Here is a 16,387-nt window from a genome sequence, read left to right on the forward strand (position 1 = left end):
AGAGGAATATAAAGGCTTGTGACAGTGATGGACATACAAGCAGCCACTTCTCTGCCTGAAGGATACTAGAGATTCCATTTTTTTCCTCCTTTTACTTTTCTGTAGCTTTGCATGACATATTTTAGGTGCATTATTCTCTTAAATGTCTGATTGGTAGGATATTCATAGTTAGTTTTTGTTAAACTAAATAGCATAAAAGAGGCTTAAAAAGTCTGTCCTTTGGACTCAAATCGACCAAATTTATAACTGATATGTATGAAAAAAACGTAAAATCCCAAACTCTTTAGTCACAATGAAATAAATAAAAAAAGCCACAAGGTCCAAACAATCATCTGGATTCTTTCTGCTTCGTGAACACACATCGAAGAGTAGTATTTCTAATGTTAGCACTCACCGTCTGCAGCAGGGTCTCCAGGTGGCTGAGTTGGCTATCGCAAGACCCCGAATCCATCTGGACTTTACTGACAATCCTCTGGAACCTCTCGAGTCTGGATAAGATACGATCAATCATAAAAAAAATTAAAAAAATGAAGATCAATAAGACATTCAATTAGAAAACCACATTACATTTAGACGAACAGAAGCTTAAAATCAAAACTGACGGCCACCTGCGTTGCAGCAAATACTCCAATTTATGAGGGTCACTCACAAATGCCATTCCTCAACCCTTTTAGAAAGATTACAGTTACAGCTAGGAGACAGTCAGCTCTCCTCGCCCATCGTGTCTCCTGAAAATACTCTGCCACGTAACAGAGCAGGGTGAGACGAATATGTCCTCTTGACAAAGACATCCTGTCTGCTCACTCAGTCACTCCTCATCTCAGAACCATGAACAAGGCTGTCAGGCTGGGAGATGACCGGACGATCTCATGACATGAAACCACCCCATTATCCAGACATGACGCAACGCTACTCTACATTATGTCTCGTTTTGATGTCTATCTTCTACCAAAGCGGGGAAATGATGCAATACAGCTGCAAGAAAAAATATATGACGGTGAAATAACATTGTTGTTTGATAAAGGAGTAACTTAATGTACCTTTCTTTTAGGTATATAAGAACGTAATTGGGAATGACATATTTTTATGATACCTTCATGAGCACAGCTTTGGTGGTGTCGGAAGGTTAGCAGGCTAGCTAACGCAAGAACCCTCACACTAAAGCTAGGCTTCAGACTAAAGCTAGGCTACTAGCTAGTTGCATTTTACTTTAGTTATTAGCTTGATAATATTAGAAACTTTATTTTTACAATGAAAATGAATAAAAGAATACATTGTGGCATATCCACCGCTGTCCTAACCTCTCAAACTCTATCCTGAGCAGCCGTTCTCTTTCCAGAATGGTCATGTGAAGTCGACCCCATTCTTTCTCCACATCAATGGGATGGTAGCCTGGAGGGACCTTCACCTGACCAGCATGCACGGCACTCTGTGGGCAGGTGGGAGCAGAATGTGTTAGCCGCCACTCAATAGAACAGAGCACAATGAAATACAAAAGGACAGGAGGGTTTAGCTTGCCTCAAAGGACTGGTAGATGTGCTTTGACCGGTTCTTGTCGCCTTCTTTCACTGGCAGCTCCGTCTCTTTGAACTTCAAGAACTGGCGCCAAAGAAGCTAAAGAAAAAAAAAAGAAAAAATACACAAAGAAAGTTTAAATCAGTAATATCTTATCTATATCTTCATTTGATGTATGTCTTGAATGACATAATGTTTTGCACATTTAAATGAATGTAAAAATCCTAATTTCCTAAATAACATAAGCACATTAACACCTCACGCTACAGTTTTAGGAGTCTCTACACAATGGGGTGCTGTCCTCCGTTTGTTCATTCCCATGACTGGTGTAAATTGAGTTGAACTTATATAATGACTCAATGACCTCACTGCCTGCATTACCAAAGAAACATGCTACTCGCTCTCTAAACAGACTTATCTGCTTTAAAAAAAAAAAAAAAAGCACAGCCAAACTGCTACTTTGGATGATGCTGTGTTGCTGATAATTTGACTTCAGAGAGAATTAAGAAAAATACTAAAGTCACGCTAAGCATTTATTCTGCAGCGCTGACAGGGAGTGGTTTCTCAGGATTAGGTTCAGCATGATCTGCCTTTTGGCTGCATATTCTCAGCACTCACAGGGCCCCACCTACAGTACAACAATGTCTGGGAATACAGTTACTGCCATCTGCCCAGAGTTAGAAATTATATAAGCGTGTTCTTTGATCTAACAATAGAAACCTATTTTTCACAATACTTTGATTATTAAGACATGCAATGTGTTTTAATTGTTTATTATGAGTAAAATAAAATACTAAGATATTTGTGCTCTTCAACAAAAGACAAATCTCTGGCAGAGAGGCAGAATATCGGCACATCATCTCACCTCTATCTCCTCGTAGCTGGCAGGGAACTTCCTTTCCTCAAAGATCGTGACATGGTGGCGGATCCACTGGAGCAGAAGAGTCACCAGCTCGTAGTACTCCTGCCAACGCAGCTCCAGCTCCTGCAGCCAGCACAGCAGAAAAGACAGTCGGGCGTTTAACAACAACAACAGACAGGAGGGTGCTTATTCCTCCCGCGTCGCCATGTTCGATCGCTCGCGCACCACGCTAAACTCAATTAGGCGCCAAACAATCCGGGTCTTGTGTGAGTGGACAAGGAGGCAGAGTGTGGAAGAGGGGTGGATGAAGGGGGCAGAGGTGGAGGAGACAGTGGAGGGGGAGGAAGACAATGGTGGGAGACAGACAGACAGACGGTAGCAGGAGAGTTGAATTTAAAGAAGCCTTGTGTTTGTAAAACTATGAAGAGTGAGAGTGTTTCAATTTGTGGAATGGTTGGGATATAGAACTCAAGCAAAGTCCAAATATAAATCAATTTAAGATGTACAAACAATGTCTTTTAAGAGGTATCGGGGTGAGGAAGGGTCGGTTGAATGAATGTGAGGTAATTGTGTAAGTGATATCTGATTGCCAATCGGTGGATATTCGGGTTGAACATAATGGCATTGGGGTAGTTGTTATTTATATGATAAATCATTGTTTGAGTTATGGAGGTGGAGTAAGATCATATAAGCATAAACTTCTTCTTGCTCTTTTTCAGACATGTAATATTTATTTACATTGTTGATTTATATTGTTCATGAGAATTTCTATTTTTAGAGTTTCCGATACATTTACTGTTTTAGCATTTTGTTGGTTATTTTTGTTTTGCTTTTTTATGTTCGAAATACAAAATAAATAAGCAAACAAATGAATAAATAAATGTATCTCTGGTTCTCAGTCATTGGTTGCTGTTACTAGAAAAGATGCAAGATCAGTATTCACCTTTACTTGTTTTGAGATACAACAGGACATTAAATGCACCAGTAGCATACCATTAGTCCAATGAGTGTATAAACTACTATACAGTATGTTTTATGTGAACAGATGATGCGTGTCGATACATATGAGTTTATGCCCTTTGGCTAACGCAGTGTCAACAACACAGGTTGCTAATGTCCTGTGATACTTGGTTTCACAAGACTTCTCTCTGAAAGCAGCGGTGAATACTGCTAAAGAAAAGGCTAATTTATAAGCAGAGTCACAAGCCCATTCAGGTTTCAATAAATCTGATCAAGCATTCAATCAGATCTAATCAGAGCAAACGTTTGTGTTTGTCAAACCAGACTCATGGTCTGGAACAAGTTCTGCTCACGTTAGATCTGGCGCCATCATGTACATCCATCCGAGGCATGGCATCGTACAGGGATGACACATACGTGATGATGGACTTCTCATCAGGGTGTGCGACATCGACATCTGAAAGGACATCTCATTATTTCATGTTGCATGTTGCAATGAATACCGACAGTCACTAACGAGACATAATGCAGCACAACAAACCAAATTATTACAAGATTAAATGGCCTCTGGGCCAGTCTTACCCTCAGGGTCCAGTAGGCGGGTCACCCCCAGGTCGCTCTCTGCCACAGTGAAGGCCTGTTCCAGGTTCTCCAGGTTGGTCTGTCGGTACACTCTGCCCATGTCGATGAGTCTGGGACTAGGGGAACACAAGCATGGACAATTAATCACCAGGTGATAAGTTATAGCAATCTTCAGGGGGTGGTCTAGTGAAACGTTTCACACGAGTTTAATAGTATGACCGACTACAATCTGCAGTGTAAGGACGTGCATTTTGAGTCTCCATAACAGAACTGCCATGATACTATTTGATATCAACGTATGAGAGAAACTGTAAAGCTGCAATTAAAATGTTTAGCTTTCTATGCGCACTTGTTGTGTTGTATTTTCAGCCTCAGAAATCCAAAGTTAAAACTTGGGAAGTGGAATAGAATGGAGGGCTAAATGCCAATAAAGAATTCATGAAGTCTGTACAGGTTCGGCTCACTTATAAGCGGTGGCTGTGATTTTTTAAGACCTTCTGCCAATGGCTACATCCCACCTGTCCCACTTTCTCTGTAGGAGCACCTGCATTTTTGTCCTCTGGGTGTTTGACTCTCCCTGGCAGATGTCAGAGCGTCTATAGCTGGAATGTTAATTCATAGGGCAGCTGATGTAATCACAGCTGACACATTTTAAATAGGCAGCCGCCCACTACTTGACTCTCAGGACATAAAAAAAAGAAAAGGTAACGTCTTCAGAGTGCAAAGCAGGATGATTGAATGCATCACAAAACCTCATATGTCACGCATGCATACTTGACCATTACAGAACTTCTAATCATTATATCACAAAGTGATTCAAATGCATTACCAACTCCACAAATTCAAAAGTGCAATGCATATCCCTGCAGTACTGATTCTGATATTTAGTAAGCAAATCCAATATGTGCAATAAGTAACAGATGGAGCAGGTTCATACAGCTCTCTGATGCGTAGAGTGGAACGACCTGCATTCTGTCCGTGAGCAGGTGAAGCCTCCACATGGCGGATTTCTCGCACGGAGTACTGCTCTGTCGGCCTAGAGGAGCTGCTCATGCTCCGTCCCTCTCTGTCATGAAAGCCACGCGACCTGCATCCGTGGCACAGCTCGTCACCGCTGGAGCGGGCCCCCGAGCTCTGGGAACCCTGCCCCGAGTCCCAGGAGGATCCCTCTGACGGGATGTCCTCGCACAACATGACCACCCTGTCGTCCGCATCGCTGACAGATCGTGACACGCCGCCAGTGAAGCCGATGCTTCCCTTCTTCTTCTTCTTGGACTTCTTCCTTATACTGAGCATCTTAAGATCTGCAGGACGGCCCTCGTCCAGCGGCAAGTAAAAGAGGTTTTGCTTCACAGATCTTTCGGTGGCTTGACGGTTGCGTGTAAATCAATCCAATGCATTGTCTCAGGTGTCCATCATCATGTGAAGATCCTCTTAATCCTTCTGTAGGGTTGCTGAGATGAAAAATCCTCCTAGTGGTGCAGCCCAGTCACTGCTTTTTTTCCACGTGACGTCTAATTCAACAGTTGCGATGTTACGAATTAAATTAGTAACCCTTCACACACACTACATAAACCCTGGACAATTCTCTGGACGAACGCACATTCTGCTCCGGGATGCTCTGAACTGTGCCTACACACGAACCAACGCCACAGTTTTCATGTAGCAGCCACAAAGCGCCACAGTCACGCCCACACACCACACCCCTGACCGATATGAAAGGCAGCACTAATCCAGCCTCAGGTGTCTCCAACAAAAAGAGAGAGAGAAAGAGAGAAAAAAAAAAGTTTCAGGTGCACGCTCCAGTTCTTGAAAAACTTGCCCCTGCAGGCATCCCTTTCTTTCAATGCATAACAACTCTTAATGTGCTCCGCCTTTAACTTTCTCTCATCTAATACCACGTTGCTGTCTGGACTCTTCTGCACGAATCCCTTTGTTGAAGCGTCTAAAAAGAAACCAACCAATGGCAAACTGCATTCACAAATCTTCCTGAGAAACAAAAGGGCATTCATTTCCCAGGATGCCAAAACACAAAGCAATCCTTAACCATTAATTATACGATAAAGACACACAACAACTTGAGCATATTTGGTGGTCAACAGCAAGTACTTTACTTTGACTTTTTTGACTTTTTAATACCTAAGGTTATCAAACAATCTAATAGACTAATCCTGTTTAATAGCGTATTACTCATGGCCAACGCCTGTGTTATTCGTAGCCTAAAGGCCTCAAATGTTCATGGAGAGCCATTAATAATACAGCTTTTATTAAAGCTGCAGTACTGTCAGGTGCAGTAAGTAGAAAATTGGTCAACAGAAGACGTTTTTATGAGAAAGTTTAATCAGACGCAAGTGAATGATTAATTTAAGCATTGCGATATAGAGGATCTGCACTATTAAAATATGTTTTTCCATTAAAATAGTTATCATGTCTGACTGGAATAGACACATCTTGTCAGTACTGAAAGTGGGATTTAATTACAGAGCATGTTGAATCCGGCATTGTGAAGCGTAATTTGATATTTGAAAGCTTGGCAGAGGTCCCGCTCCTGGTCCAGTGCACTCAATATATTAAATTAAACTCATGACAAGACACGGCCCCTCTGGTCCTATTACAGTTCCCCTGCATTTTTTTTTTTTTTTACTTGACATTTAACAGTTAATATGTGTCTCTGCGTCTTTGAGTACTCTCCAAACTGACTCACATGCCAGTGCAATGACTTGCGTGCTCACGCTACCGTTTGTATCGCTGTTATCATTTTACAATCCAGCAAACAATCAGTGATAAATTGCCCCACTCACTGGTGTTTGTGTATGACAGCGTTGAAGAGCTTGCCGTCCCTCCAGCTGGTGGTGAAGTTATCGCAGCGGATGCCCTGGTAGCCGTCGGTCATCCTCTGGGACCAGAGCAGCAGCTTCTCCTTGGCCGTCATGTCTTCCGACTGGCCGTTGATCTGAATATCTGAGATCTGAAACAATATGGATACATATATATATAAATACAAATGCACTGTTGGAAAAGGTGGATGTTGTGTTAAAAATGCTAAATTGGTGAAATGTGGAAGAGATAAGTCATTAGTGGAAACCGTAGCATGTAATTTAAATGGAATCACCAGACACCCATAGTTCAGAACAGTCTCAATTAACAGCTTTCATCATTCCTTGGCTTAATGTCTTTGCTGGTTGTCTGGTCTATTAACATGCTAAACATTTATCAGGAGTTCAGTAGATTTAAGTGTTCTGACTTGGCTCACAGGATGCAGCAGGATTTCTGTCCTGAAAAACACCGCTTTTAAATTTGAAAAAAAGTGTGTAAATTGTGTGTAGATATCAATGTGTTTGCGCCATTCAAATGCATCTCCTCTCACACACTATAGTGCAAATCTGCAAACATTTTAAAATGAGGAATTATTAAAACAAAAATAATGGGATGTGATTTTAACTTTTGCAGATTTTTCTTTTTTTTTTTACCTTCTTCAATGAAAAGCATGTCGACAATATGGACCACTCATCTGGATGTTTTGATCATGTCGATTTTAGAGTGACTATTTAATCTCAGATCTTTTTGTACACTTATTTATTTTAGAGCGTACAATTCTTATTTCCTCAGTAAATTAAATCAATTGAGGATACTCGCGTTGTGAGATTACTTGGTAAGACTGGAATTTTCCTCTCCCCTCTGATCTCTATGACTCACCAGCTGCCACGACCCAGCTATGTTCCCTCTCTATTCTATAAGAGTATAAAGGCTCATTATGTGCATCTACAGGGCACCTTCACCATATCACCGCTCTCACCACCAGTGTCTCCTTTATTTCCCATGCTCCGCTTTTTAAAACCCGAACCTGAATCATTTGATATTACAAGGCGTGCCTCTTCCAGTCAGGCTGGTGCCCAGAGATTTCTGCCTGGCAGCTCTCTGGCATTCTCGGGAACAGCAGGAGCAGCATGACAATGAGCTGTACACTCAGCCTGACACACCCTCCCCTTGGGAGTTAGGGTGGAAATGACTCATATGTACACACCCTGATGGTGTTTATGTTCTTTATGCTGTTCATAAATCAGCCAAAGCACACCAAACATATGGCGGCGGTGTTAATATGTAGCTGTAAATGCTTCTAGAAATATGGTAAGACATATTCCGTTTTGGTTAGAGAATGTCAATTTTGAAAGGGAATTTGGAGAGCAGAGAATCCATTCCGATAGGTTCCAGGAAACAGCAGGTGCAGACCCCAGAGACAGAGGTATAGAGCGATAATATAACGGAACACAACACTGACAGAAGAGGAGACCTGGAAGTGCAGGATGATGGTCCATATTAACCCCAGGGTGAGCTTGGGGTTCCCATCTGCTATGTCATCGTTTCTGATGTTAACCAGCTTGACCTGAGAAGACAAAACGCGGTGCGATTATTTTCAGGATTACAGCATCTGGTGAAAACACACACACACAACAAGGTGACTTGTGACAGGGACAGGTTCAATGTCTCCTCATATGTTTCGTACCTGCCGGTGTCTGAGGAAGTCCAGTGCTATCTGTACATTCTGTAGTTTGTGGAATCGCATACGGCCCTTCTCTCTGGGCTGAAGAGGAGGGGAAAAAAGAGATGTTTGGTTACATGATGGACACTAGACTGTCAGAGATGATACTTTTGGTATACTCATGGTGAAGGAGAACGAAAAGCATTCAATCAAAACAGAGAAATGATGGGGAGGAAAACAGGAAATCACGTGGAAAGACATTTAAAAGAAAGAATAAATGAAGTAATAACTGGTGAATCTTGGATATTTTTCTAGGATTTCAGGTGAGTAATTATTTTGATTTCGTCCTGTTGTTCACAACCATCCCACCCCTTGGGGGAAAAAACCCTTTAGAATAGTAAATACAGCAGGAAGTTAGCAGTGGCTGAGCCACGCTTTTGTTTGATTTAAATCTACTGACAGCAAGCTACGAAGAGCTCATGATGCACAATGCTCAGTTTGTCCTTTGAATTTCAAATGTAAATCGGGAAAGTAATGCTGAACAAAATATGAAAAGTTCCTAAACAAATACAAACGCCTCCAAATACTGCAACGCAAAACAAAGTACAGCTTGAGCCCAAAACTGCCAAGTTAAAATAAAGTGTCAGCAGCAGCAGTTAGTTAGAATCCAGCAGCCAAATGCTTAAAGCGAGCATGTCAATGAATGAAAGAAAGGAAGAAGGCAACAAAACACTTGAGAAAGCGCAGATGAATAATAATGATGATAAAATAATGAACTACTGTAAGTTATCGACCCACTCACCAACCCAGCGGTCCTGACCACGTCTCTCTCCCTCGGCTAGCCCCAGCAAGAGCAGCGCAAAGAGAGGAGGCGAAGGCCAGACGGCAAAGATCAGCACACACAGAGAGGTCACAGCGAGGAAAAGGAGGAGTAGAGAAGGAGAACGGTATTCATCAGGTATAAGTATAGTACACACACACACACACACACACACACACACACACACACACAGGCCAAAGTGGGGTTAATGTGTCAAGGCTATGGAAGCGTTCAGAAGATGAGCAGAGCTGGAGCTGGTGGAGAGAGCGGTGAACTACAGCAGCAGAGCAGCCTCTGTACAGAGCTGGTGTGTTAGCCTTAGGATTCTAGTTGAAGACATATGCAGACTAAAAGGGTGTATGAGAAGTCACATGTTAATACAAACTAGATGGATAGTTAGGAAAGAGAGAAAGGGATCCTGGACTCAAGAGCCGCCGGTAAATGAGTCTTTGTTTAGCGAAGTTCAGCTCAGGTTAAGCCTCTGACTTCACAACGTGGCTGTGACTGGTTACGACTTGTTGCCACAGGGATGATATCCCAGCTCGACGAAGACAAGTACTCCTTGTGTAATTAGTCTGGATTAGGTTTTGGTTCGGAGGACGTCTGAGAGGTAAAAGATGCAGAGCTTGGGCAGACTTGTCGGCCCCTCGCCCTGGTCAGAAATCAGACATGGTGGCGGTACTCACCAGCGTATCCCCAGAGAGGACCTCCAACAGCGAGATCAGGTTATGTCCATCTCGAAGGTCTTCATACAGGTCTGTCACGTGACGCTGCGACTGCCAGGACAAAGGGAAAAGAGCATGTCACAGGGATTCAAGAGGCAAGCACCGTGAATAACACCGACAACCCCATATCACATACAGGGACAGCTATTCAGGACTAACAGCTGGGACATTTGTTTTGGTGACTGAGGCGGAACACAATAAATCACAATATTGGTCTATTTTTCCAAATGTTTCCAAATGCGCTGAAGCTCAGCTAGAAGTGCTTTACACTGATTTGAGAACTGCTTTTTGTTTGATATATGTTTACAGTGCTCAGAGCGTTCTCTCCACAGGTACAGTTCTACCCGGGACAGGAATGCATCGCCGTGAGCAGGCAGGCCTGATTCCAAATCCAAATGTCAGCTGTCATCCCTGAAAAGTGACAGATGGGACCGCATAAAAGCCAGAGCAGTGAGGTAAAAAAGCCACAAAAAAAAACACACATAAAATAAAATAAAACACAAAAAAGCCCAAATGAATCTTTTGGATTTCAATCAATCACCAGTCAGAAGTGCAGTCCCTGGTTATAAAAGTGAGGTGTGGTCTACTTGCAACCAAGACAGTTGTTGTGGCGATGCCAGAAAACACAAGATTGGAAAGGGGGAGAACAAAAAAATTGAGGGAGGTCTCCATGCAAAGTCGTCCCCATGACCAGACACATTTAGTAGAGTCAACCGCTGGAACGTGCCAGTACCTACCTCTGCCCTCCGATGCTGGGTGAAGAGGGGTGAAAGATGGAGGAATGAGAACAGATGGATGAGCAATGGAGAATCGGAGAGAACAGAAACAAAGGAGAGAGAGAGAAGGGGAGAAATAAATGACAATAAAATGAAGGGCAATGATTTGGTTGATGTAGATGATGGACACGGCGGCATACGGGACGGACAGATGAAACACAGAGTGGTTAAACTTCTTTTGTTTGTTCCACGTCATCTGAGTGCGTTCGGTCGTTGTGTGTGAAGGAGGCCTCGGCCCTCGAATGGAATGAAAGCGCATCTCCCTTGCAAGTTACAACAGTGGCTCATTTTATGTCGGCAAGAATTTCAACACAGTTCTCCAAACCTTAGATATGCTCCGCCCCTTCTGGCAGAGCCGAGATGAACACATCTGGATGTGAGTGGAGTGAAGACAGCCTGCACTGCCACCACTAGGGTTCACTGTCTACACATGTAAAACGTCCTCCCGGGGGCTATGTTGTGTGGTTTGATCAACTTGTGTCGAGTACTGTAATATAATATTCTTGAGCTGCACATGATTATTAAAAACTTTGAACATCTTAATCAAACATTACTGTTAAATTCCTTTGTTCAAATATGGAATTTTGCAATTATCTTGTGTATTTCCCAAGTGTGTACTCAAGAGCCAGCTGTCATCACCCCTCAATTACTTCGAGGCTCTGCTCCATGCGACACTGTTGCAGCTGAAAGGTAAGTGTTATGCTACAAATAAAGCTGCTCTGTAAACTTGTCAAGGTGAAAATCGTTAGCGCACATGGCTGACAGCACCTCATCCTGGTCCCTCCGCATGGAGACAAACGCTCAACATGCTTCGGGTTTAACGTGATGTTTTTACGACACCTTGCGCAATTCCTCTAAAACTCCCAAGGGCATACTTTCAACACTAGTTCGTTGTAATATGACATCAACCTGCAACGATTGTAGTTTTCAATCAATGTAACATCAAATGTAAGATTATGCTAGAGGCAGATTTTTTGCTCTGCAGCTGGTGTGACAGTATAAAAAGATTTACTGCGCTGGGGAGCCAGCCATCAGGCCATTAAATGTTTAACATCAGTTTAACCTGAGAGGGGCAGTCTTGCCGACCGAACATGTGCCTTTTTCTTTACTGACATTTTCAGTAGCTGAATGTAGGCGGAGATGATGATCCCTTTCTTGTTATTCGTTGCTCTTCTTAAGTTAAAAGTTACATTTTTCATACCAAATATTGACGTGCAATCCTTCAAACTTTTGAAAACAGTCATGCTTATACTATAGTGTTTGCTATCAAACCGTACCATATCAATATCTGCAATCTATGCAACTTCCCACACATCGTCAGTTTAGAACGGGCATGAACGCAGGTAGACACCCAGACCCGGGAGTCTATGCAGCACATGTGCTACCGTTGGCCTTAACCGCCGTGGGCCCTGGGCCAGAGACCAGAATTTGCCTTTTCAGAAGGAGGTAAATGAGTCCAGATGTCTGTGACTCACCCTCCAAAATTCACAGTGATCACTAAAGAGGAACAAGAGGATCTACCGTACGTTCTCATAGTCTGTCAGCACCATATTGCACCGCACATTCATGGAAAGGAAAACACTCTTTGTGCTTTTTTTCCCCCTCTTGTTCCATTAAAAAAAAAAAAAAGAAATGAATGGCCCTGTGTCTGTGGAGTGAATGTTCAAATAATGTGGAAGCGCTTAATGTTGTGATGGCTGTTAATGCATTGCTGCCAATGGGAGTTTTCTGGAACAAAAGTGGCACAGGGAGGGGTATATTTACTGCTCTGTGGGAGGGGTATTGTGTTACGGGGGCTCGTTTTTCACTTGTAATGAGGAACTCCAGAGTTAGGAGTTTGGCCCTGTCTTCCCCCGAAAGCGTGATGCATCAGCCTGCATTCAGGTCGTAGTTTGAGAACAGAGAGCGGGATAGGCGAGAGCGGACGCCCACTCTGGTTAGCCTCCCCCATCACGGTGCAATGTTAAAGACGAGGTGTGAGACAACAACTGCCAAGCTAATGTGTGTTTGTGTGAGGTGTCACGGTGATAATCACTTCCACAGGGTCAGTTCCAATGCACAGGTAAGGGATGGATTACATTTTAGATCATGATGACCAGTCACTCAAAAGAAACCTCTTAATTATATTATAATATAATGAATTAATTATAAAGACATTGTGCCGTGTCATTATTGTTTTGATCGCCCATCATTCTGCAGTGACAAATATCAACAATGCATCGAAATTCTTGCCAAAATAAAAATAAAGAATCCCAAACCAGTCTCACCTGTAATTAAAGTACATGCATTTCATTCTAATCAAAGGTGTAGATCAAAACTTCTCAACATCTGAGTTGTGACATGTTGTTGTTATGTAAGAAAGCAGTCAACCACATGTTTGTGAGGTTCAGAGAAAGGGACATATGTGTGGACACTTTTTGGTGAACTTGCATTTTTCTTTTGCACAGGTGTACCTCGGGAGTGTGAAAATGAACATGGAACATGACACTGTAGGCATGTGAGAGCTTGAATGTACCTTTAGGGTAAAGCATAAGAAACAGTAAAAGTCAAGGACGGCTCCTCACCTTTATCAAGTGCTTGTTCACCCATTTTGTGAAGGTCTTTTTCTGTACTCGATCTCGTTCATCTGCAAAACAGAGACGCCACAGTTAATCATCAGACACGTGTGAGAAGGAAACAAAATCGACAGGACTTTTGTGAATGTAGCCTAAACGTTAAAAAATTGTGTGCTGTAGCTTTGTGATGACGGATGTATCGCGGTTGGAAGCTCCATTTATTTGGCATAAAAGCAGCAAAGGAAAGAGGAAATCCCCAAAATACCAGACTTGTTTGATATCTGTAAATCTGACAAACAGATTCATCACCAGGTTAAAAAATGCCTCTTGACTGTGCACGCCTGCACCTGAGTCAGACCGCATCAGATCACAGTCATTGTCGGCAGCTGCCCCCCGCCCCCCCCTGTTGTCTGGGAAACGTTGTATTTGCGGGGTCACATCTGTCCCTATGACACCGCTGCCAGCTGTGCTCTTGGACACAGACATTCCTAAAAAGGATTCCATCGTGAGGGACGGATGTTTTAAGGTGCTCCGCATGATTACAACAAGACATGGCATATCTATTAGATAGTGCATTTTTCCTACAAGAAACAACAAGATCTTGGCAAGGACCACGCCCACTGAGACAACAAACCTGCATACACCCAATTCCTATTGGAGTTCAGGCAAAACCCACAAGGTGTGGTGGCACTGCAACATTCATTATGGACACAGTGGATGGATCGGGTCCGTTTTCACTTGATCTTTAATGCACAGTTTTCATTACGCAGCATGACAAGTGAGTGGCGCTGTGAAAACTGAGGGAGCAAATCAGGCACATTTTTGTATTTATACTGAAAAATCCTCCTTTACTGACTCACACAGCAAATAATTCCATCCACATTAAGCCAGAATGAACTATGGTCACCGACATCAAAGTCCTCTGTCTTATCAGTTTAATAAGAGTTATCTGAACAGTCAAATCATACAGCGACACACCCAGCAAAGAGAAGCAAAGGGCTGTGATTCAACCTTTAAACAAAAAAGGAGCCCACAGGCTGCATTTGTTTTTTCAGGAGGGTGTCAGCATGACTTACGCAAGTGTGTTATGGAACTACGCTTCCAAGGAAACCTTGTATCGACACTGCAGACCTTTTAACCACCTCGTTTATCATTGAAACCAATGGGGGTGGGGGGGGGGCCTGAGCTTATAACTACGTACTTCCTGCCAGGGTGGAGGAGTGACGATTGGTGACACACTCACACGGACGCGGCCGTATATTTTCCCAGAGGAGTTGCACCTTGACCTGTTGGGTCTCTGCATTCTGTTCACATCACGTTACCTAATCCTGTTTAAACTACTCTCTGTGGCCTCGTTGCTCTTTATAAGTGCAGGGTATGCGAGTGGATAGGGGCTGAGTGAACTTCAAGGATCAAATGTCACCAGACACCAAACAGGTTTCGGTGAGGTGTGGAGCTCACTGCCCACTACAGCGAAAAAGGTCAAAACAGCAGTGGTGAAAAGTACATTTACTTACATTTTCCACGCAGCTTTGTTTGCTTCGCAGATGAAGATTGTACACGCAGAACATACTGTACAATAAACGTATAAAGTACGATCTAATGTTATCGATGGAATGATCCAACAGTCTTGTTAGAATTAGCCACCACCTTAACCCAACACTTACACATTATTGCATTCGTAATAATACTAATAATAATAACACAAGTTAATTTTCGCTGTGTGATGAGTGCGTTGGAGTTTTTAATTCTTGTTTAATTCCTACTTTCACTTAAGAATTCAAATACTTTGTCCACCACTGCTCAGGGAATCACAATGGCAGAATCAAAGTGTCTTGATTAGGAGAACTCATGTGTTCCACTGCATGGTAAAACAGGGCATTCATTTGTTTTAGGGGAAAAAAAAAAAAAGAGGAACAAACTGGAGAAAAAAAACAAATAGACTGCAGCTGCAGTGACTCATTCAACCCCCAAAACACATGCATGCCACACAGCAAAAGTTGTGAATGGGCTTTGCTGACCAATACGAAGTGAGGAAGCTGCTGATGCATTAGAAAAGGGGAGTATCCTCCTTTAAGCCACAGAGATGGAGAGACACTGGACACTGCAGTCAGATCACAATAACTGCATGTCTGCCAGTTTTCAATGTTAGATTGCTTTGACATTCAAACTTGCCTGTGACGACACTGGACACCCCACCACCTTTGGAATGTGACTGATGAGCTAACTGATGTGCAGAACCACACATTAAACAACACGCTAGCCAATCACATGAACCTCTTAAAGCTCTTACAGACAAAGACGTATAAAACCTGAAACCATTGTCTAACGCTCCTCTCACCTCTTCATGGAAAAAGCACTTCACTCTTGCCCAGCGGTGTCTCACACACACACACACACACAGGAGCAAATACATCAAGATCAAGACTTGCAATGGAGCCGTTTTCCATCGATTGCCACCATACTGGTACCTTTCCTGCCGTCCGTAGCCTTCAGCATCCCCCGGTTATAGCCTTCGTCTGAGGTCATCCTCTCTCTGCCCGTGCTGTCAGAGGAGAAATTCCTGAACCTCTGCTGCTGAGAGTTCATTTTCACTGTTTGTCAGCACGCAGGATAATATTCCTAATGATAAAATATCCTCGGCTGCTTTCGCCCTTGAGAGCAAACTTCTGCTTTTCTCGCGTCTATCTGTCCCTCGGGTTCGTCCCGGAGCATGCAGTCCTGTGGCCACAATCCACTCAGCACTTCACAGACCTATGATGTCTCTCCCTCTCCTTTGCCTCTCAAACTCCTCACTCCCTCATTGGGTTAGACTCTGCCCCTCTTTCTTTTCTTTTTTTCTCTCTCTCTCTTTCTTTTCTGCTCTCGCTCACTCTATCCCTTTCATAGCAAATGGTGCCTGTGGGCTATGAAGTCTGGGCCTGTCCTTGTGTGGGATGAGCGAGTGTGTATTTAGTGGGCTCTAGTGTGTGGAGGACATGGTGGGCGGGGCTCTAAACACACCTCTTCCTCTTGCAGCGTGCCCGTGCCTCGCCGAGGACGAGGTGTGGTAACCTAGCTGCATGGACTATTGCTTCATTGCGCAAGAAAACACACACACACGCGCGCGCAC

At 43.2% G+C, this 16,387-nt stretch overlaps 1 protein-coding gene across 11 annotated transcripts in view; it reads right to left on the reverse strand.

Annotated features, from left to right (window-relative positions):
* plecb (plectin b) overlaps window positions 1-16,387 on the reverse strand; it is a 117,366-nt gene that overhangs the window by 21,332 nt on the left and 79,647 nt on the right. For 4 of the 11 annotated variants that reach the window (XM_031876101.1, XM_031876095.1, XM_031876094.1 and 1 more), the window contains 13 exons: window positions 13,285-13,346; window positions 10,682-10,696; window positions 9,906-9,995; window positions 9,202-9,237; window positions 8,424-8,501; window positions 8,211-8,303; window positions 6,721-6,887; window positions 3,920-4,035; window positions 3,691-3,794; window positions 2,381-2,500; window positions 1,519-1,614; window positions 1,302-1,429; window positions 395-488 (listed from right to left, as the gene is read on the reverse strand). In XM_031876101.1, coding sequence (XP_031731961.1) covers window positions 395-488; window positions 1,302-1,429; window positions 1,519-1,614; window positions 2,381-2,500; window positions 3,691-3,794; window positions 3,920-4,035; window positions 6,721-6,887; window positions 8,211-8,303; window positions 8,424-8,501; window positions 9,202-9,237; window positions 9,906-9,995; window positions 10,682-10,696; window positions 13,285-13,346 — 1,199 coding nt within the window. Of the gene's footprint in view, window positions 1-394; window positions 489-1,301; window positions 1,430-1,518; window positions 1,615-2,380; window positions 2,501-3,690; window positions 3,795-3,919; window positions 4,036-6,720; window positions 6,888-8,210; window positions 8,304-8,423; window positions 8,502-9,201; window positions 9,238-9,905; window positions 9,996-10,681; window positions 10,697-13,284; window positions 13,347-15,746; window positions 16,350-16,387 lie in introns of those variants that run through there. The other 7 variants (XM_031876102.1, XM_031876096.1, XM_031876103.1 and 4 more) reach the window with 4 other exon arrangements.

Source organism: Anarrhichthys ocellatus, unplaced genomic scaffold (genome assembly GCF_004355925.1).
Source record: "Anarrhichthys ocellatus isolate YVR2014 unplaced genomic scaffold, GSC_Weel_1.0 scaffold103, whole genome shotgun sequence".
In the NCBI taxonomy this organism is placed as follows: domain Eukaryota; kingdom Metazoa; phylum Chordata; class Actinopteri; order Perciformes; family Anarhichadidae; genus Anarrhichthys; species Anarrhichthys ocellatus.